The sequence below is a fragment of the Antechinus flavipes genome, chromosome 1, assembly GCF_016432865.1.
Source record: "Antechinus flavipes isolate AdamAnt ecotype Samford, QLD, Australia chromosome 1, AdamAnt_v2, whole genome shotgun sequence".
Taxonomy (NCBI): Eukaryota; Metazoa; Chordata; class Mammalia; order Dasyuromorphia; family Dasyuridae; genus Antechinus; species Antechinus flavipes.
In genome coordinates this window covers 299695029-299718145 of record NC_067398.1, presented here as the reverse complement: position 1 = coordinate 299718145, position 23117 = coordinate 299695029, and the positions used below count along the sequence as shown (strand labels likewise).

General features: G+C 38.0%; 1 protein-coding gene across 1 annotated transcript in view; it reads right to left on the bottom strand.

Annotated features, from left to right (window-relative positions):
- Window positions 1–23117, bottom strand: part of LOC127545411 (uncharacterized) — a 169075-nt gene that overhangs the window by 93631 nt on the left and 52327 nt on the right. The window contains exons 18-34 of the mRNA XM_051972685.1: window positions 21592–21774; window positions 21304–21395; window positions 20516–20679; window positions 19592–19751; window positions 18425–18504; window positions 15658–15838; window positions 14944–15099; window positions 13736–13866; window positions 10875–11033; window positions 9307–9487; window positions 7049–7260; window positions 5097–5285; window positions 4161–4300; window positions 2274–2436; window positions 2094–2176; window positions 774–915; window positions 549–668 (exon numbers count right to left, since the gene is read on the bottom strand). Coding sequence (XP_051828645.1) covers window positions 549–668; window positions 774–915; window positions 2094–2176; window positions 2274–2436; window positions 4161–4300; window positions 5097–5285; window positions 7049–7260; window positions 9307–9487; window positions 10875–11033; window positions 13736–13866; window positions 14944–15099; window positions 15658–15838; window positions 18425–18504; window positions 19592–19751; window positions 20516–20679; window positions 21304–21395; window positions 21592–21774 — 2536 coding nt within the window. The remainder of the gene's footprint in view (window positions 1–548; window positions 669–773; window positions 916–2093; window positions 2177–2273; window positions 2437–4160; window positions 4301–5096; window positions 5286–7048; window positions 7261–9306; window positions 9488–10874; window positions 11034–13735; window positions 13867–14943; window positions 15100–15657; window positions 15839–18424; window positions 18505–19591; window positions 19752–20515; window positions 20680–21303; window positions 21396–21591; window positions 21775–23117) is intronic.

Here is a 23117-nt window from a genome sequence, read left to right as displayed (position 1 = left end):
TTTTCCCAGTAAGCCTACATTCACTAAGATTTGGTGGGCAGCAGAAGTTCAGTCTTTTCTGCTTGACCTATTTTCCAGAGAAAATATTTATAAGAGCCCCATTTGTAAAGGGCTGAAACTCTGAGTTGATGCACTGGAATCAGACAATGGAGCACTTAAGGCTAACTAGCAATTGGACAATACTCTGTTAGCATATGCTTGGAAAATGGCCCTTCCCACTATTCTGTGCTGGCTCGATCTTTTGGTGTACACAGAGAATTGTGGGAAGGATTAGGGGGTAGAATGAGACAAGCCAGGGTCACTTTGGCGGTGGATTAGGAAAAGGGAGTTGTAGAGATCTTATGTCCATCCTCTTCACTTCTCCCCCTAATGACCAAAAATAAAGACCAAGGACTTTTACTTATCCTGACTCTGGCTGATTCTAAGGTATCCAGGGTGCTAACCTGGACTTCACACCCACTTTAGAAGGAAACTTGGAAACCCAGAATAAGACAGACCCACCCTTCTCTTCCACAACCCCACAGGAAGGGACAGGTAAACTTCCCCACCTGAGATATGACCTTCTGGCTGACAGCAGCTTGCATAGTTATACCACAATCAAACTCTTCCATGGGGTGTTGTCTGAAGAAGATCTCACCATCAAAGCCCAGTGCCTGAGGGATCCTCAGCTGAGAAAAAAACACACTCAGTCACATTCACTCTTCTGGAGAGAGGAAGTTAAGAGAATCTGAGGGAAAGGTGGAGCCAGAAAGGAATCATATAACCTTGTATACCTGAGTTGAATGAGTCAAATCCAAGTTCAGGCCATGATGGTAATTTCCTTCCATAGTCCTGTTATGGTATCTTCCCTTTAAATGTAGAATATCCTTTTGATTAACTTTCAAAGTAGCTTCAACCTCCTGGTTACTCTGGGTAGAGAAAATGTGGATGCTGTTACAAACCACTTCTTTTCAAATAGATATTGAACAAAAAGTTACAGATGTGTGTTAAATATGTTTGTGTACATGTGCATATACACATGTAGTAGTACATGTGTGCATATACATATATGTGTGTGTGCACATATACACATGTGTAGCAAAGAACTTTATGTAAGTCAACATGCTTTCTGCAATTTATAGCCTTGAAGAGCTAGCCACCCAGAGCCCTGAAAGTATGTGTCAAAGGTGGGACTTGAATGTGGCTCTTCATCCACATGCCCATGGTGGAGTAGGAGTGGAGTGGGACTATAGACTCATAAATCCAGAGCTTGAATGCTATTTCTAGTGCAACCCCTCATTTTACAAATATGGAAACTGAAACACTGAGAAGTTAAATTACTTGCCCAAGGTTCCATGAGTAATAAGTATCAGAATAAGATTTGTACTTAGGTCCTCTGACGCAAAAAAAAAAAAGAAGAAGAAGAAGAAGAAAAAGGAAGGAAGAAAGGAAGGAAAGAAGGGAATGAGAAAGAAGGAGGAAGGGAGGGAGAGAGGAAGGAAGGAAAGGAAGGAGCAGGATCAAACAACAATAGTTAAGGAACTTAACTCAGGGTGGATAAAAGACCTACACATCTACACATCAGAAGCAGAATTTTAGTCAGGATTCTGGTATTCCAGAGTCAGTGCCCTTAAACTTAGAAGGGACCTTTATTCTACCATCTTCATTTACAAAGAAGAAAACTGAGACCCAGGGAGAAAGACCCAAGCACATGCTCAAGGTCACACAGCTAATGGTAGAACCAAGATTCAGCTCCGAGTCCCCTTTAGCCCTTTCTAGCACTACTATAAATTTAGACTCGACCTGGCAATAGTTTTTTGGGTTCCCAACAGAAACATAGCACAATAAAATCTCTATTTAAGGAACATTAACCAAATTTTTTTCACCAGAAAGTGTCCTGTCTCCTTTGCATCTTTAAGAAGACAAACCTTCCTCTTCCCTCCTCAGTGAGAATTCTGGGACAAGCCCAAGTGCCAGGATCCTTTTGTTTTTTGTTTGTTTGTTTGGTTTGCCAAAATCCTTTGAATTATGGCTGGCCAAGGTTTCAATATCAAAGAGCTTCTTTCCCCTCCAGCACCCCATCCCATGGCACATCAAAGATCCCACTTACGTTTTGTCGAATCCTTGTCAGCACACACGTGTCTATGCTCTTGGGGATGACCTTGCTGTTGTATGGATGAGTCAGAGTAACACAGATCTATAAGAAATACACATGAATCCAATCTCTTACTGGCTTAAGCTCCCCGTCTCAGCTATTCCACCCTCCCCTGCTCCAGTCTCCTTGACCCACTCACATAGGGGCGGTCAGCCTGATAGCCCAGGGTCAAGGTCTGCAGGCATTCTTCCAGCCCATTCACCAAGACCTTGGTCTCCAACATGTAGTGCTTCTGGCTTTTGTCCACAGTAAACGTCTCCTGTAGGAGGAGGCTCTGAGGGATGGGCAGTTTTAAGGGATGCCTGGAATGGAGTAGGAAGAAATTTTTTAAAATACAAAATTAACAGGAGCACCATAGAGGAAGACAACAATAAACAAACTTCTGGGTTGCTGTCATATACAAGTTTAGGATTACTGTCAACCCTGTTCTAAGGTCTCTCTTTGGGTTCAATCCATCTAGAAGCAAATGGAACTGAAAAGGATCATAGAATCATAGTAATACAATCATGAACATGACTCCAACAATGAGATGATTGATGCCAGTTCCAATGATCTTGTGATGAAGAGAGCCATCTACACCCAGGGAGAGGACTATAGGAACTGATTATAGATCACAACATAACATTCTCACTCTTTGTTGTTTGCTTGCATTTTGTTTTCTTAGTCATTTACTTTCTTTTTTTGATATGATTTTTCTTGTGCAGCAAGAGAATTATACAAATGTCTATACATATTGGATTTAACATATATTTTAACATGTTTAACATATATTGGATTGCCTGCCATCTAGGAGAGAGGGTAGGGGGAAGGAGGAGAAAATTTGAAACATAAAACTATGCAAGGGTCCATGCTGTCAAATTATCCATGCATATGTTTTGAAAATAAAAAGCTTTATTAAAAATAACAATATAATCTTTTTTTGTATTTGTTTTTTCATCTGTTGAATTTTTTTCAATGTATTTTATTTTTCCAATAATGCAAAGATAGTTTCCAATATTTGCCTTTGCAAAACCTTGTTACAAATTTTTCTCCTTCCCTCCTTTACCTCTCCTCACCTCAAGACAACAAGCAATCATATAGATTAAATATGTGCAGTTCTAAACATATTTCCACATTCATCGTGTTGTGCAAGAAAAATCAGATCAAAAGGAAAAAAAAACATGAGAAAAAGAAAAAAAAACAAGCAAACAACAACTCCCCCAAAAGATGAAAATGCTACGCTTTGATTCACGTTCAATTTCCATAGTTCTCTCTCTGGATGCAGATGGTTCTTTCCATTCCAAATCTATACAATCATAGTTTTAAAGCTAGAAGGATTCTTAAGATCATCTATTCCATTTTATGTTTCATTTTACATCTATTCCACTTTATAGTTAAGGAAACTGAGCCCCAGAGAAGTGACTTGTCTAAGACATATGAGTAATGTGTCAGAAGCAGGATTTGAACCCAGGAATTTAGACATCTAGACCAACCTACTCATTTTACAGATCATAAGTTCATAGATAACAACAATTAGCATTTAAAAAATGCTTTCAAATCTACAATGTGCTTTATTTATATAATCTCATTTGATCATAACAAAAACCTGGGAGAGAGGTACAATTATCCTCATTTTACAATATCATAACTAAATAGTTACCTACATATTGTCCTAACAGTGGTTTGTTCGTTCCTTAAAGCCAAGGATTCTCATATTTTCTTTGTATTCCCACATTTAGCATTACTAGCACACAGTATACATTTCATAGACGCATGCTGCCTGATTGATGGTGCTGATCTATGTTCATTGGGTTGGTGTCTGCACTGCAGGTATCATCCCGGGCTCCCGCTGAGCTGCCCTCCACCCTGCTCCATTCTGCACTCTTGGAAAAAGCTATTCCCTCAGTGAGAAGAAGACTTTCTTTTAGGAAACCAAGGCAGGTTTCCTTGATTTTGTAACCCAGACACCTCCACAAGGAGAATGAGTTGGGAAGGGAAATTGAGGCTGGCTGACAATTATGATTCTTCAAAAAGGAAGTATGAGGACCTGAACTGGAGGCTTCCTCGCTTCTGGTACAAGAGCCTCTCCCTCTTCAGCTCCTCCAGCTGGCCCTCTAGGTGCAATCCGGCAGGCTGGCTCTTAGAATCAGTCCACATGGCCATTAGTAACACAGTGGTCTTTCTAGGCTGTGATAAGAAACATGAAGTCCAGGATATAAAAATGAGGAGAAAGTCACAAATTCAGTTTCTCTTGAGGAGAAACAAGAATCAAATTATTCAGGTGCTCTTATCCATGCCTGATTATTTTTATGTTGTCTCTACTGTTATAATGCAATATCCCCAAAGCACGAACTATGTGAGGAAGTATGAGCACATGTATGTATGTATATATATATATATGTATGACTTTTGTATGTATATAGCTAATTACTTATATGTTGTCTCCTCCATTACAACGCAAAGGTCCCCAAAGAGGGAGCATAAACATATGTATGTTGCATATACCTAATTTTTTTTACCTGCTATATCCCTATTTCATTGCAAGTCCCTTAAGGGAAAGAACTGTTGTGTATATATATATATATGCATGTGTGTGTATATCTTCTGTTTATCTGTTTCTGTACATATTGTTTTCCCTATTATAATGCAAAGGTAAGTACTGATTTTGCTTTCCTTTGTTTCTCTAGCACTTAACCTGGCACAGAATAAGCATTTAATAAATGCTTAACTTTCTTGATTGATGAAGTTGAGTAAGAATCTCTGAACTGGACTGAATCTGATCTCTCAGAACCAGTTTGCAGAGTACTGACAAAGACCAGAGGTCAGCTGAGCACAAGGACCAGGACTCTGGGCACCCTGGACAATGTAGCCGGTATCATATTTCTAGATGTCACAATTATTAAGCATCAAAAGTTTCTGTGACTGGTTTCAGGGACTGACCTTACAGAAACCCCAAAAACAGAACCAGGGGCCATGTTCTCACCCGCTCAGTGTGTCTGTAAGCAGAAGTCAGGTTCAGTCCCTGCCTGGGACCTTTCAGCCAACAGTGGAAGAGCTTCTTGTCCCGGCGATTCTCCAGTTGAACCTTTATCTGAATCAGGGGACTCCAGGTGGTCACCAGCTCACCGTGGCTTCGGAGAACATTCTGGTCCCAAGTAATCAATGTGGAGGCCTGTAAATGAGGCAACCTCTCAGGGGAATGGCTCCAGCTTTCTGAGCCCAGTGGGAAAAGGTTACTTATCTCCTCTAGCATTGGGAGTAACGGTTTTGTAAAGAGAAGGAAGGCTAGTCCAATTATTAAGAAGCTGGAAACCAAGCACCAAAGGAAAAAACTCATTGGTCCCAAGTCAGCATGAAGCCAAAGCCAGATTTCCAAATGCAAAACATCTCCTTAAACTAGAAGAAAAGATAAGGCCAGCCTGAGGCAAAATTGGGAAGGAGAAGAAGACTAGACCCTTTTCTATCTTTTCATTTTTAATCCACTTTTCCCATGTCCTCTCTTTACAGGATCTTGCTCTGAGCTGGAGCTACCCAACAGGCTACTCATAAAGGCCAAAAGTATTGCCCTTCCCAAGAGTATTTTCATTTGTATGGAAGAAAAGATAGAAAGATCAAAAAACCTCATAGGAAGAGCCAAAGAAAGTGCTAATCATAGAAATTTCAGACATTGGGAATGGGTCAGTAGGGGAATGTTAATATTTAGTACATCTAAAGTCCTTTAAGGCTTGCAAAGAACTTTACAAATATTATCTCATTTTTTTTCCCTCATAACAATCCTGGGAGGTAGGTGCCATTATTATCCCATTTTACAGATGAGAAAACTGAGACTGAAATAAATAACTTGTCCAGGGTCTGGTTTCAAATTTCACTTTTGATTCTTACTATGGTTCTCTCTCATGTAAGCTCTCTGACTTTTTGTTTCTGGATCTATAAAATAGAAATAATTCTATCTAACTTATCTCCTTCAACAGCTAACACATATCTAAGGCAAAATTTGAACTCAGGTTTCCCTGACTCTAAGTTCAATACTTTATCCACTATAAATATTTATCCACTATACCACATGGAAATTCTCAAATTATACTCTCTCCTTTTGGGACAACTGTTACAGGATGTACAATTCAAAAAATCTCATATTTATAAGAGACTTAAAGGTTATCAGTTCTAGTTGCTGGAGTTGACATCCTAGGACTCTAATTCAAATTCTGGCTCTATGGCTTACATTCATACACATCCTCTGCACACAAGGACTCATAAGATAACAAAATTCTGGGGTTTTAGAGTTAGAGGAAGCTTAAATACAATATTGAATGATGGGAAAAAAGTCAATAGGAGTAGGGAGAGCCTGGTTTCAAATTTGGCTTTTGATCCTTATTAACTGGGTGACCATGGCTGTAACCTATGTGACTTTTAGTTTCTGGATCTCTAAAATAGAAATAGTTCTATCTAACCTATCTCCTTCAATGGATTCTTAAAGAGCTTTGCAGATTTTAAAAGATTACATATAAAACATCAGAAAGATAAAGCAACTTGTTCGGGATAATTTGGCATAGTGTTATATTTAGTATATACATATATATGTGTATACAAACACAGATATACATATATACAAATACTCACTGATGATGCAAAACCAGGTTCTCCCAACAAGGAGTCTCGCCTCCCAGGACCAAGTTTCTAAATATTGATAAGGACCATAAGTCAATTGAATAAGGAGCGACCTATGTACAAGGACTTTGCCATACAAAGCAGAGACACACATTTACATATGTAGATATTATATGTACACATATAAAAATGTGTGTGTGCAAATCCTCTCTCTACATCTTAATTAATAAGTATTTCTAGATATAGAGAATATGTAGCTTAATCATATAGGTATTTCTTGAGTGCTTATTATGCATCCAACCACTGAACAAAAGTCCTTGGACTCACCTTGAGGTAGGTGGTGGTTGGGGTGTAAATGTGGATCTTCCCTTCTTTGTTTTGAATTTTGTCTTTGCAGGACAACTCCACTACTAGGTTCTTGATGGACAGGGCCTTCCCTGCTGTCAGCTCCCAAATGGCCTGATACATAGAACGGTGAGGTTGGTGCAGCCTGTGAGCCAGGGACAACAGCAACCATGGAGTATCCAAGTTCAATGCACCTGTTTGGAGATGGGGAGAGAGAAGAGGAAGGGAGGACAGAAGAATAGAAGCCATGGGACCACAACCTTTTATAAATGTTGAGTTCCTTTGTCAAGAGAAAAAGAGAGACACAGAAAAGCTACCCAGGTCTCAAACATATGTATATGTTGGATGAAATACTGCAATTAGGTGGAATTGATTTGATTCAACTGGAATAAATTTGGAATCAAAGAAAGTCTGAGTTCAAATCTATCTGGAGAAGTCACTTAACTTTTGTCTGCCTCATTCTCCTCATCTGTAAAATGAGGATAACAATAGCATCTACTTTCACAGAGTTATTGTGAGGATCAAATGAAATAAGGTATATATAGCTCTGCAAGCCATAGCCATTATTAATATTATTATTATTATTATTGATGTTGTTATTACATGCAAACTTTATTTTCTGCTGATCAAGGAACTAGAAAGTAACATATACATAAGGCCACAGGAGTTAACTTTTAACATAATCTGATAATAGCAGCCTTGTTACCAATATTCTTTTGGAGTTGTTAAGTCATGGAAGCCAAGAGCCTCTGAAGAAGTGAAAGTGATTATCATCGACAGTGATGGATGGATATGAGTTGTCGTAACATGGTACAAAGAATTATGAAGAATTGGAGTAAAGGATAACATCAAAGCAATACATAAGCAGAAAAAAGGATGAGTTGGTCATGTATTAAAAGAAAATGATCAAATGAATGAATGAAAAAATATTAACTACTTACTATGTACCAAACATTATATTAAATATGGGAGATACAAATAACAAAAGGATAGTCTTTGCTCTCAAGAAAGATCTTTTCTTTTTTTTAATTTTTTTTTATTTACAAAACATATGCATGGGTAATTTTTCAACATTGACCCTTGCAAAACCTTCTGTTCCAACTTTTTCCCTCCCCACCACTCCTCCCCTAGCTGGCAGGTAGTCCAATACATGTTAAACATGAAGAACCCTCTTTTCTAGCAAACAATAAAATTTAATTTTTTAACTTAACAAAATCTATTTTTTTCTACTTTCTGTTCTTACTGCTCCAATGGAAAAAAAAATCTTGTAACAAATATGCATAGTCAAGAAAAAACAAATTCCCATATTGAAGATGTCAAAAGCTTATATTCTAATAAGGGAAATAGTACACATGAGAAAACGATGGCCAGAAATGAGTATTTTGGTTTAGAAAGAAAAGGACTAGACTATCCTATCCAGAAATAATGTCAAGAGTTAATTTCATCATGGTTCATGTTTCTAGATTTGGAGGGGTGAGTAGACAAGGAAAGAAAAGAAAAACAGCAATTTTTGCTATAGGAGGGTTGGTGACAAAGTTGAATGGGAATGGATAGGCTAGGATGTGCATCTTTAGAGGGAGGATCTACATCTACATCAATGAGATCAGAGATCTAATGGAATATTTGAGTCCTGACGATCCCCTATAATATGATTATCTTCAGAATGGCAATGTCGATTTGAATGAAAGTGGATTCTGTCTCCTTTGACTTGATCCTTTTTTCCAATTCATTCCTTGAGAGATTACCGCATAGTGAGTCTTATCATGATCAGAAACTAAGTGTTAGGTATATGAAGAAAGGGAAAAAACAATTATTTATTGTTCTGTTGATTATCTAAACTTAAGAAAGTGATGGAGAAAATGCTAACAATGCAGATTAAACTTAAAAGTGTGCTACAGGTTTTATTGTTAAATATTTATTATCAAACTCCTGCCTTACTTAAACCACACCTGTAACTCCTATAGACTTGTTCCTCTATCATTCTATTCACCCAACTAAAATGAAAGGGTCAAGAATCATGTCTCAAAGTTGTTCTGATTCCTAGAATCTAGGAATATGTTGGGTCTCAAGGAGCAATCCAATGAATTAATAATTAATAATTCTACCCTTCTACAGGCCACAAATTGGGCCCAATTGAGATTTCTTAGGGAAGAAGTCTCAAAGGGTTTTTCTTCACACCAGTTCCCTAAGGGACACCAAAAGTTGTCCCAAGAAATTAGGGATGTCCTGCAGCTGCTCACCTTCCCATTTCCATTGAAGACCTCGAGACATGTCCTTCCATTGAAACCCAGCCATGAAGGGCAGGCGACCATTATACTGCACCTTCAGATGAGTGCTGATCTCCACGTGGCCCTGGGAGAAACTGGAATGTTGGAACTGTGTTCGGTAATCCACCTGCCTCTCAGGCACTTGCAGCAGGAACTAGGGGAACAAAGGACATAATGTGACTGATGGCATCCTCAGCACTTCTCCAGGGGATAGTACCATGGTGGTAATGAAATCAAACATAGGAAATCAATGGATCATAGCTTTAAAACAAGAGTTTATAACTGGATATGTGGATTCTAAAAACATTTTGATAATTACATTTCAATATAATTGGCTTTCTTTGCAATTTTATTTATTTCATTTTATACATTTAAAAACCATTACTCTGAGAAGGGGTTCATAGGCCTCACAGACAGCCAAAAAGGTCCCTGACACAAAAAAAGGTAAGAACAGAGGTCCTTCTTCATCTTTGTAGTTAAAAACCACTAAAAAGTGGTTTGAAGCTAGTAGGAACTTGAGAGGTCAAGTCCAACCTCCTCATTTTTTAAAAAGCTTTTTATTTTTCAAAACATATGCATGGATAATTCAACATTAGCCCTTGCAAAACCTTGTGTTCCAATTTCCTCCCTCTTCCCCCACGCTCTTCCCTTAGATGACAAGTAATCCAATATATGTTAAACATGGTAGAAATATATATTAAATCCAATATATACATACATATTTATACAATTATCTTGCTGCATAAGAACAATCAAATCACATTGGAAAAAATGAGAAAGAAAATAAAATACAAACAAACAACAAAAAAGATTGAAAATCCTGTGTTGTGAACCACCTTCAGTTCCCACAGTCCTCTCTCTGGATGGCAGATGGCAGGCCAGAAATGGCCTGGATCATCTCATTGTTGAAAAGAGCCACATCCATCAGAATTGATCATTGTATAATCTTGTATGTACAATGATCTCCTGGTTCTGCTCATTTCACTTAGCATCAGTTCATGTAAGTCTCTGCAGGCCTCTCTGAAATCAATCTGTTGATCATTTTTTTACAGAACAATAATATTCCATAAAATTCATATGCTATAATTTATTCAGCCATTCTCCAACTGATGGGCATCCTCTCAGTTTCCAGTTTCTTGTCACTATGAAAAGGGCTGCCACAAACATTTTTGCACATGTCACACTCCTCATTTTATAACTGAGAGGTTAAATGACTTGCTTGGGTTCGCACAAATTTGTGATGCATTTGAACCAAGTTCTCCTGACTCCAGATCTAATACTCTACTTTTTCATGTAAGGAGCAAATATTCTCTGGCCATCAGCTCTGATGGCTACCAAGTTTCCACCCAAAGTAAATCCATATTACCAAGTGTGGTTCTGTCTGGAGGCAGAGGCTAAACTAAATGACTCCTTGAATACTCCTTCAATTATAGATGTCTGAGACTGTGCTTAGACATACCTCAGTGCTTCCCTCTGTTTATTGTCTTTTCCACCTCAGAGACTGTATTTCAACAGCCTTAGGAAGAGTTGACAAGGCTTACCTCCATGAAGTAGTTGCTCAGGGATGGGCCAGAGTCATTTTTGAAGGTCTGGCTGATTCGGAGCTTCCTTTTATTGTTGATTTCATCCCAGTGTTTCCCATAACTCACTTCCAACATGGAATGTAGACGGGACACACTCTCCTCATGCTGTAGTTGAACCTGGTTAAAAAAAAAGCCCCCTCAATGATGATTCCCCCAAGGTTCGACTTGCCCATTATATATTATCTCTGCAAGACTACAAGTTGCTTGAGAATAGAACCTTGTCTTATTGACACTTTGCTTCTCCTCCAGACCCTAGCACAGTACTCTACACACAGAACTCATTGAATCAATCCATGATTGGTTCAATCTCCATGAAAAAAAAGGCCATTCTTTGCTCACTTATTTCTTACCTAACCTTAATCACTGAATGTGGGCTATTGCTATAGTCAAACTGAGACCTTTTAAAAAACCTTAGCTTAGAAAGGTCAAAGTCTCCCACTGCATCCAGGGACATCTTTAATCATTCTGATCTATATTTTGCCACAAGACCCAGATAGCTCTGAGGACAAAGTGAGACTGATGACTTTATACAGTCCTCCCTCACTTTCATCCAATTCACTTAGATATCATGGCATAACCTTTCTAATGTCATGGTTATCTCCCAGAACAAAGGACAAACAACAACAAAAACAACAATATAGTACTTAATCACACCCTCTCCCCTTTCCTTTATGTCCCTCTTTTCTCTGTCAGCCTCCCTCTTTTGTCAATTTACAAGTATTTCTTTTTTTTTCCCTCATCTCTTTTCCCACATTTGAGGCAGGTTGAGAGGTATAGGATAGGAAGAAGAGAAAAAAAGCCTTGTAACAAATATGCATAATAAATTTGTGAATTGATCCAGTCTACACATGAATGTCTCATTATGCATCTTTAGTATTACTACTGATCTTTCAATATTCACTCTTTCTCAAAGGAGACTACTTTGAAAAACTCAAAAACTCGGGAAATGGGAGTAGGGAAAAGTAGAGGGAAAAGGGAGTAGGAACTTAGGTAAAATTCCTTCATGTTAAACCACATCTAAAATACTGTATTCAATTCTGGATAATGTCATGTAAGAATATCATAAGCTTTCAGAGAAGGGCAATCAGCATGGTGAGAAAGGCCTTGAGTCCATGATGTATGATGGCTAGTTGATGGAGCCAAGAGTTTAGCAGGAAAAGGAAGGAGAAAGTCAAATTTATATTCAAGTATTTGAGGGACTTTCACATGGTAGAGAAATGAGACTGTTTGGCCCCAGAGGACAGAATCAGGAGCAATGGGCAGAAGTTGTAATATAACGAATTCAAATTAGATGTCCAAAAAAACCTAAATGGAGCTATCCAGAAATGGAATGGGCTTCCTTGAAAGACAATTGGTTCCTTCACAATGGAGGCATTTAAGCAGAGGCAGAACGACTACTTGTTGAACAGGCAATAGTGGGGATTTCTTTTCTTGTAATTATGATTTGGACTCAACAGGCACTTAGGTCTTTTCTACTTCTAAATGCTGTAATTCTGTCAAAGTATAAAGTGAGATAATTTATGCATTCCTTAGGGGGCTTTACTTAATAATCAAATATAAGGTCAGTGTGAAGAGTTTGGGAAAACTATTAAAGTTATGAGAATCCATAGAATCTCAGAACTGAAAGACTTAAAAGTCACTGGTGGATTTGGCTTCTGAGGACTTGGGTTCAAATGTTGATTCTACCACATCTCATCTGAGTAATCTTGGGCAAATCACTAAAAACTCTCTAGGACTCAGTTTCCATAAATGTAAAATAAGCACGTTAAACCAGATTACACTTCAGAGCTCCTCCAGTTCAAACATACAATTCTTTTGAACTTTCCTTTCACAACATCCTTGACACATATTTATTCTTCTACTAGAATACTTCCAAAGTCAGAGAATTTTTTGCTTCATCACAGTGCTGATCATTCCATTGTTGACTGTTTTAGAAACTGTTTCTTATGATTAGTTTAGAAATCAACTGGGAACTGAAAACATCTAACCCTCAGTCTTAGCTCTTTCTTGTAGAACTACATTGAAGAAGTCTCCTCCTCCTTCCAATTCCTTTCAGTTTTTAGAAAGTGACTATCATCTTTACTCATTCCCAACCCAAACTTTCTCTTCTTCAAGGCAAACATCCCTAGTTGATCCTTTTATGTTATGATTCCTTAAGCCCTCTTTCCCCTGATAGCCCGCCCTCTGGAAGTATTCCAATTTGTCAGTGTCCTTCCTTCTCCTTCCCCTGGATGTTAACACAAAGATCCACATGTGTTCTGACAAGTACAGCTTATGTCACGAGAGATCATTCATAAGAAGGGAGGAAAAAGTGGAGGGAAGAATCCAGTCTTTTAGTCTCTCTCGACTGCTAGATGGGCAACAGCAATTAAGTTACCCATTGAATAAGTCAGTCAACAAGACAAAAAAATGATCCTTTCTTTGTTTCCCATAACTGCTGGGTACATTCAGACCTATTTTACTTTCCTTCAATTTGGCCTCTCTGGGGGGCTCTGGTCAAGGAGTTGGTTTTCATTCCTGTTTGGGATCTTGGATCACTTAATAAGTATTTCTAAAATGAGTAAATAAATGAATATTAAGGGGCCCAGAAAACTGTGGATTACTGTTTTAAACAAGTCTAGCCTTAAACATTGGATTCATTTGGCTTCCCTCAAAAGCAAATTATAAAAGAAATTAAAGCTCTCATTCATGATATATGATCATGACATCAACTGTGATTTAGTAAAAGAGATTAATAGAACCCTCCCGCATCTCCAATCCCATCTCCAAGGCTACAGACTGGGGTATAATGTAGATAGCTACTCTGCTCAGCCACCTACCTTGTGGTTATACGTGGGCACCTGGGTACAATGAAATTCATGCCCAAGGTCCAGCTTGTACACCTCCAGATGGTTCTCCACTTTGAGCTTCTGGGCGGCATTGCATTCCTGCTGGAGGTGCTTAGCCTCTCCTATGCCGGTCAACACAGAAAGACCTGCCCTTCTCCTACCAGGCAAACACACAGCCCAGCTCCTGGGATAGGAGAGCACAGGATACCCACAGCCCCAGCAAAGCAGCCTTTCTTTAGTACTTAATAAGTCCCAAGAGAGGGTCAAGACATGGTACGGTGGAAAGAGTGTTGGCTATGGAATCAGAGATGAGATACATGATTTTGACCAAATTATATCACTTCTCTGAATCCTCAGTTTCCTCATTTGTTAAATGAGGGGACTGGACTTGATGTTCACTAAGATCTTCTCCAGCTCTAAATTTATGGCCCCATAACATCTTCTGTAACATGGGGTAGAAATAACATTATTATCTAATTACTTTTACTTCTCAAGACACATAGCCTGAGGTCACAAAATAATGGAATTAGAGCTTATATCCAAGTATTTCTTACTCCAAGCCTTTTCCCACTACACCATGCCATATCTCATGCGGATTTTACACACATACCTTGGATTTATGCTTCTCTCTGCCTTCTCTAGGTTTCAACTAATTTCAAGGTAGAAAATACATCTCTGAGTTCACATCTCTACTTTCTTTCAAGATTTCCTCTGTTTTCCTGCCAAAACTTCCTGCCAATTACAACTTTGAAAGAAGATTACCATCCTCTTTTTCCTCTTAGTTATTGGCAGCAAAGAAGAAATTAGAGATCTGTCAGAGATAAGATAGAGTCCCATACTCTATGTTACCATTAGCCAGTTTTCAAAAAGAAATATAAAGGACCCTCTCAATGAGGCAGCAGAGAGTAATGAGTAGATAGAGTACAGGTCTTAGAGTCAGGAGAGCTTAAATCCAAATTCCATCTCAGATAATTATTAGCTAATTATGTGTCATTTCATTTATCTGTACCCCAGTTTCTTCATCTGTAAAATGAAAGAGTTGGATTCAATGATTTTTTAAAGTTCTATCCAGATCTAAATCTACTTATCAATAAAGAACTCAGATGGCATTAGCTTCCTGGATAGGATGCTAACTTGGGATACATAGATCCAATCCATCTTTTCCAGGAAATGTGACACTCACAAAAATGGTGTAATACCTAGAAGCCCATATTTTATTCTTAGGGCATTGGTCCAGAGGTTCCCTCTTTGTTGCAACAGGCCAATGGCATGGAAACCCAGAATATCTGGCAGATAAGCTTCTCCTTCTAGTGCATACAGCTGGAGTCCATCCTCTGACTTCTTCTCCAAGATTGCTACAGAGAGAAAGATTCACTAAATGACTGGAAGAAGCAGAACCAATCAGTGGGACAGCAGACCCAGTGGTGAAACAGTAGTCAAGGGAATAATCTCCAAATGGACTTAAGGAAAAGTAGGGGGAAGAGAGATGGAAGATAGATTTGGGACAAACCAGAGACTTATGAGAAAGCACAGGATTTGAGGCTGGAGGGAGTAGGGGAGGAATGGACTTAATGGCTTGGATTTGTTCTCAGTGAGCATTAAGAAAAATGGTGGCAGTCACTGGGAGTTAGAACATTAGGTTCTTATTCCAAGCTCTGCCATCAATTAGCTGTGTGACCTTGTGCAAATAACTTCATCTCTTTGATGATTTGTCAATTGAGGAAACTAGACTTAATGATCTCTAAGGTCTCTTTCATCCCAAACATTTTGTGCTTCTATAAAGTTTGGAGGGAAGGGGAAAGCTGAGGAGGGCTAGGAGAGCAATAAGAAAAAAAAAAGAGAGAATGGAAAGGAATTTACAATGTAGAGTCCACAAGGACAGGGACTGTTATTGATTTGTTCCTTCCTCTTACCTGACAAGAAGGCTTTGTCCTTCAGCACATTCATCAGGGATACAGAGAATGTCATCTTCTTGCCAACTTGTTTAGTGATGTTGCCCATGAGAATGACAGGGTTGCCTTGTCTGATCAGCTTTGCCTCCAGCTGAGTCTCATATCTCTGTTCCCCTCTGGACGTCTGGACATCACTCAGCCCCTGAAATAAGTATCTATGTTTATGTCCTTTGTCCCTTTCTTTAAAAGTTAGGCCATTAAATGTAATAGAAATGAAATAGTGGGAGTTAGGGGGATTTAATTAACTCTTCCTCTATGTCCTTATGTCCTTCTTGCTTGGCTTTTAAAAGATTCTCTATCTGGGAGAATTTACTCAGACATGTTCATGTTATTGAGTTCAGAAATTCAGAGGGCAATAGAAAATGGTGAGGGCAGCAAGGGAATGACCATTGATCCTAAGCAGATACAAATAGACCCACTGAGTAGAACTCTAATAATCCTGCAATTTCTGAAAAATAACAGAGGTCGGTTATGGAAAGAGCATTGAACTAAAAGACAGGAAACCTGAATTTTCATTCCAATCCCATTATTAACTTGTTATTTGATTTCTTTGTGCCTCAGTTTCTTTATTTATAAATTCAGGGACTTTAGTCAGATGATGTTTTTAGTTCAAACATTCCACAATTGGCAAAGATGTTCAATTAATTAGGCTGTCATTATTAGGCAGGCCCCCAAGTTTATTTAATGGGAGGTTATTATGACTTTGAATAAAGAGAAGCTTTTCTCTTCAATTATCTTTTTGTCTAGGTCAGCAATCATTTTTCACCTCTTTTGTACCCAGAACTTCTGGCCTGGGGTCAGCTGATTAAATTATTGCTATATAATATTTATATAAATATAAATACAACATATATTCCTCTTTCCCAACTGATGATTGTCTCAATTACCCAGAAACAGGTAGGTAGTAAAATGCATAGTGATCTGGGCCTGAAGTTAGGAAGACCTAAAAATCCAGCCTAATTATGTGATCCTGGGAAAATCATTTAATCTCTGTTTGCCTCAGTTTCTTCAAAAAAGTGATTATAACAGCATTTACCTCACAAAGTTATTGTGAAGATCACATGAGATAATATTTGTACAGTACATGTAGTATAGCATCTGGCGTTTAGTAAGTACTGTATAAATGTTAAGAACATAGTATGTGCTTAATAATGCTTTTTCATTCATTTATTCATTCATTAGATGTCTGATCACCTTCCTTCCCAAAGGTGTAGAGAAGATAATATATCAGATATGTTTTCCAAAAAATACTGCACTAATCCAGACCCCCTGGACAGATATAGCTGAGTCTGATAAATATCTGTACTAATAAAAATCTAAAGGTCCCCATTAGGAGAGAAAAATCACATAGTATAAGCATTATACAAATAATCTGGGGATAGGGAAAGTAGGCATGTTATCTATCTCCGGCAGTAATTAGTCCATCTGATTCAACCTTCAAAATATGTTTTCTATATGTCCTCTCCTCTATATTCCAACTAGTTTATTTATTATTTATTATATGTATTATTTATCAAACTAGTTTAAGTCATTAGACTTGCATTATTATACCTTCTTAAATGAATTGCATTCCTCCAGTATCCCCCTGCTCCAATCACTGCCAGAAGACTTTTCTTCAAGAACAATTATGATTATATCACTCCTCTACCCTATAAGCTTCAATGGTTCCCCATTACCCACTTCTGACATTCACTGCTGTGGGACTTTGGACAATTCACTTACCTTGAACTTCAGCTTCCTCTTCTATAAAATGAAGAAACTGGATCAGATTGCCTCTGGGATCCCTTCAATTCTAGAGTAATGATTCTATGAATAAACCCCAAACTCCCAAATCTGGCATTTAAAGCTGTCCAAAATTGACCTCATTCAATTTTTTTTTTCATTTAAAGCTTTTTATTTTCAAAATATATGTATGGATAATTTTCAAAATTCACCCTTGCAAAACTTTCATTCAATATTTTCAATCAAGTGATTCCACAGCTAAAGATCTTTGGAATCAGGAAGAATTAAATTCAAATCTGACATTTACTAGCTGTGTAACCCTGGGCAAATTCCTTAAGTCTTTTTGCCTCAGTTTCCTCATCTGTAAAATGAGCTGGAGAAGGAAACGGCAACCATTCTATTATCTTTGTCAAGAAAACTCTATATTAGGTCACAAAATTGAACATAACTGAAAACAACTCAACAACAAATTATCATTATCATTATCATTACTACTGCTACCACCACCACCTCCACCATCTTCACGAATTCTATGTTCAAGGCACAAATCATTGGATTTCTCACTATACCTCAAATGTTCATCATGTTATTTGCTAGCTTTGGAACTTCACCATTCCTGTTCTTTTTTTTTTTTTTTTTCTGAATTCCTATCCATGATTCAAGACCAAACAAAAAATTCTAGACCCTTTATAAAGACTTCTCTGAGCTTTCCCTACTTTCTTTCAACTCCATTCCTGCCTTCTGTTCAATTCTTATATACTCTTCTCTTTCCACACCACTCACTTAGCACATTCTAATTTTTTATTTATTTGTGTAGATCTCCTTATCTCCTAAACTATAAACTCCCTGAAGACAAATACAATTTGTACCTGGTAGTTGCTTCAGAAAAAGTCTCTTGATGTTACTTTGTTACAATAGAAGTCTCCAAGAATTACATACATATGTAAAACTATTTTGTAAAATCTGTTGAATGTAACTGATTTGACTTCTGGGTCTGCGGACAAACCTTGATGTAATAGACATCCTTGTCATCCAAGATCATTTCCAGGTGGCCAAAGCGGGTACTTTGGAAAGAATCTATTTTTCCTATTCGGGAAAAAATATATATGTTAATGAGTTTCTGTCAAAAGAGCAGATGAAGGAAAGTGGAGCAAAAAGGAATAAAAGTTTTATTTAGTACTTTCAAAATCAAGCTTTTATTCCTGAATGTAAGCACTGGGTCTTTTGAATATTTAGTGAGGACCTACATCAATTTCTCTCTCTACAGCTTTAGCTGAGATTGTTACTGGGTGGTCTGAAAATTCTAAACTTTTCAATTCAAGATGTGTTTAAGCTAGAGGCAATATTGTGGAAGGAAGCATAAAAATATAGGTTTTAGTTGACCACATGAATCAACAATGTAAAACTACAACTTAAAAAAAAAAACTAATGTAATTGTGAACTACACTGATATCATTCAGTCTGTAAGCATTTATCAAGCTTACTGTGAGCTGAGTACCTATGCTAAGTGCTAAGAATACAAAGAAAGACAAACACAGAATAGCTAGCCCCAAGCACTTGGATCCACATGGGATCCAGGTCAGGAAAAGGGATAACTCCGTTGTATTTTGTGCTGATCAGATAATTTATGAAATATTTATTGGGATCAGTTCAGGGATCCACATTTTAAAGGGACATTGACAAACTAGATTGGGTACAAAGGAGAAGGATGATTGGGATGCCAAAAATCTGGAAGCCAAGGCATAAAAGCAAAAACAAAAACAAAAACTTGTTGAATGAATTCGGAAGTTTAACCTATAGAAAAGAAGACTGGAGACATGAAGTACCTCCTAGTCACTGGATTTGTTTAAATGGTAACCACAGACCAGGGATATTGCAACAAGTTCCCCTGTATTTGAAGGGAAGTTAGGTTAATTTAGCTCCCTATTACCTCCAGGATTATGTTTTTGCCTTTTTTAGTTTTCCTGATGCTTAGAAGGGCCTCACAAAAACGTATGCTTAATAAATATTTATTGATGGAGGTGACCTTTGGGGTCCTTACCAATTTTAAGTTTCTGTGAAAAATTAAGTACATCACCCTAAGAAACTAACAACAACAACAAAAAAAGATTCAGCTGCAGGATAAGGGCACACTAGTGAGCCATTCCACTATCTCATTCTTTTGTACACATACCATCCACCTTGATTTTTTTCTTGGGATGAAGTAGCTTGATTCGGAGCTTCTTCTGAGGCACACTGAAGCTGAGATCCATACCTACATCTCTAGGTTGTTCTGACTTTGGGGTGCCCATAAAAAAATGGATGGTGGCTTCTTCAGGGATCCAACTCTCCTTCTGGAAAAGACAGAAGGCTCCCTCACCTTTGGAAACCCTTTCAAAAACAAGGTTTTTACCTAGGGTGACTTTCCCTTTTAGGTTCTAGAAAATCTAAATCCCCACCCCACCCTCAACCTCTTTTGATCTCTTCTCCAAAGAACCCAAAGAAAATCTCATGGAATCTCATCTGAATTGTCCATAAAATCTGAGACATTCTTGAAAAAGCCAGGCTAGCAAACAAACAAAAAACCTTGGGCATTACTGGGTAGAAATAAAATTTATGCAGAATTCTGCTGTAGAATATTAAGGTTGGAAAGGGCCTTTGAGTCATCCTGTCATATATCCTCAGAATGTTATATTTGGAAAAAACTTTAGAAATAATTTAATTAGAGAACTATAAAATATGAGAGTTGAGAAGACTCCTTAGAGATCATCTACTCTAATTCTCTCATTTAACAAAGGATATCGAGGCTCAAAGATGTTTAAACACCCCACACACATACACAATGCAAGCTAGGAACAGAATGGAATCAGAAGCCAGGTCACCTAATTCCTATGCCTATGTTCCTCCTGCTATATCTTGCTCCCTTCAGCCATTTTCACTCAGGCAAGTGACCCATCTGGGGGGCCAGGATGAGACATATGTGAGTCACTGGATCCAGTGATACTTTGTAGGAACAAATGGCACTGCCCATGCATGGTAACTGAGACCCAGCCAGACTGAGGTAATAGGTTAATGCTGGAAGTACAAGAGGGTGGGATAGAACCCTTTTCTGTCCTACCTGAGGAATATAAGCATAGGCAGCTTCTAGCAGGTATTGCTGCAGCCCCTTGTCCTGCTTCTTTAGTGTCACTGCTGCAGCTATTGGCACAGCAAGAGAGAAAGGCTGCCCCTGGGTTGGATAAGACACTTTGGAACACATCTGCCAGCCCCAAATGTGAGATGCTAGGGAGACACAAGAAAGAGTGACAGTGCAGAAATAGTACTATTACCCTATTGGGTAGTGGATCCCAATTCCAGAGTAATAGATAGATAACCCATAGCTTGTGTTACTGCTGATCCTGGAATGCTGAAAAGATGAGCAAATTCCTAAATGGGGACATACAAATACACTCCCTCACCTCTCCTTTACCTCTAGAATTCTATTTCCAAGAAAAAAGGCTCCATGATCTTAAATACAGTCCTATGGAAATGAAAGCTTGCTTCTTTGAAAGGAATGATGGAGTTAAAACACCTGAATTTATATAGAAGATTGGAAAATCTGCAGATTAGCATTATTCTTCTTAAGATTTGTCATTTCTGTTTTGAATAATACTCTAAGTCACTCTGAACCTTGGAACAATACATTTCCAGTAATAAGCATGTATGTAGCCACATATCCAGTTTCCCAACTCATCCTTTTAGGGACCCAGAAAGTGACTAAACATTACAGTGCTTCCTAAATTTACAGTAATACTCTCTATAACTTTTCTCTAAACAAGAAGGAACACTTAGAATCAGATCCTTCATTTGCGTCCCTTGTGAGGTTTTCCCTTTCAAGATGGAGGAGTGATGAGGTTAGCTGCTTACCTTCTTCTCCAGTGCAGAACTGCATCTCTGAAGGGTTGTTTAATCGGTCAATATTCATTACACCATCCACAGTCGTGAGATACAGCTTAGAGCTAAGGGAAACACATAACTAGTCCTGGATTCTTCCACTTAACTCATCTACTACTAAATGCCCATTTGACTTCACTATCTCATCTCTTAAGAGATGGTTACACCTGATACAAACCGTGTCCAAAGGGAAGGTGAGACACTGAACTAAGACCTTCACAAACATCTGATAAAACATGGTGCTTTGCTCCTTGGGCCTACCTGAAATTTACTAGTTCCATGGATTCCTCAGGCGTATTCAGGAACATCTTGAGCTCCTGACCCTTCTTCACTGTGATTCCTCCATCAAGGCTGGTGGAACTTCGGATGCCAGTCACCCACTTGACCCCTGCTTTCCCATGGAAGCTTGCCACACCCATATGAGCTGCAATCTGTATTAAGGCACTAAGGTAAAATATACAGATAAACTATGATTAATGAGCCATGTATGATAATGATTGCTTAGTAGAAGGAGCCAGGAGAAAAGCAAAGAATGGAGTGATATCTCAGAATCAGGAAGACCCGAGTTTACAAATTGTCTCAGACATCTTCAAGCTGTGTGACTCTAGGAAAGTCACTTCAGCTTCCATTTCCTCAACTGCAAAAATGAAAATGGCAATAGCACCTACTTCATAGGGTTATTATGAAAATCAAATTAATTTTATCTTATGTAAAGTGCTTTGCAAATCTATAAAAATGTTGGCTCTTATTGTTATTAGTGTCAGGAAAATTATAACCCCAGAGTTATACCTTCTGCCAACCCTCAGATATTTGTTTTGCTCCTTTCTCTACCCACCATGCCTTCTGTAAGAGGATTGGATTATGTTCCAAAAATAAGGAAAATGCATCCTTCATCAATATGTAAAGGATCTATGATTTCATCTACACAGCAAGTCCTCATATGACCCATTTATAACATATAAGTTAAATATAGAAAATAGAAAATCTGAGATTTGTCCATAGTCACAAAGCAAGTAAGTGTCCAAAACAGGATTTGTGTACATGGTAGACACCACAGTGTCCAGTATTCTGTCCAATAAGACATTCTGTCTCTTTTCATTCTACATTTTCCTGCTCCTCTTAATAGCATGATAGCTCTAAAGCAGAGGCCATCTAATCTAACTTACCTGCATAGTACAGCTTAATTTTTTTTTATTAATTTGATTCTTTACTAATTGATCTAGTAAATCCCCCAGTTTACCCATGAATAAATTGAGACCCAGAGAGATAGAAAATGTCAGAGAAGGGATTTGAATCCCAGTTTTCTGATTCTTGAGCTAGTGCTCTTTCTACTCTCTCACTTTGCCTCCATAAATTTCTTTTTGTTATTGTTGTTTCGTTGTTTCAGTCATATCCAACTCTTCATGACTCCAAATGAGGCAAAGATATTGGACTGAATTGCCACTTCCTTCTCCAGCTCATTTATAGATAAGGAAATTGGGAAAAACAGGGTAAAATGACTTGCCCAGGTTCCCACAGCTAATAAATGTCTGAGGCCAGATTTGAACTAAGATGAATCTTCGTGACTTCACACCTGCCATTCTATGCACTCTGGCTCCATCTAGCTGCCCCTAAATTTCTTTGTATATGTTTTCAAATGCACACACATATATACATATAGATATACATATATTTACATACATATCTACATGTTATATAATAAAATATATAAAGAGGAAACAAATTCAGCTAAATTGTTGAAAGTTAAATAAAAAAATCTATGCAAGAAACGCTAAGATTAAAACCAA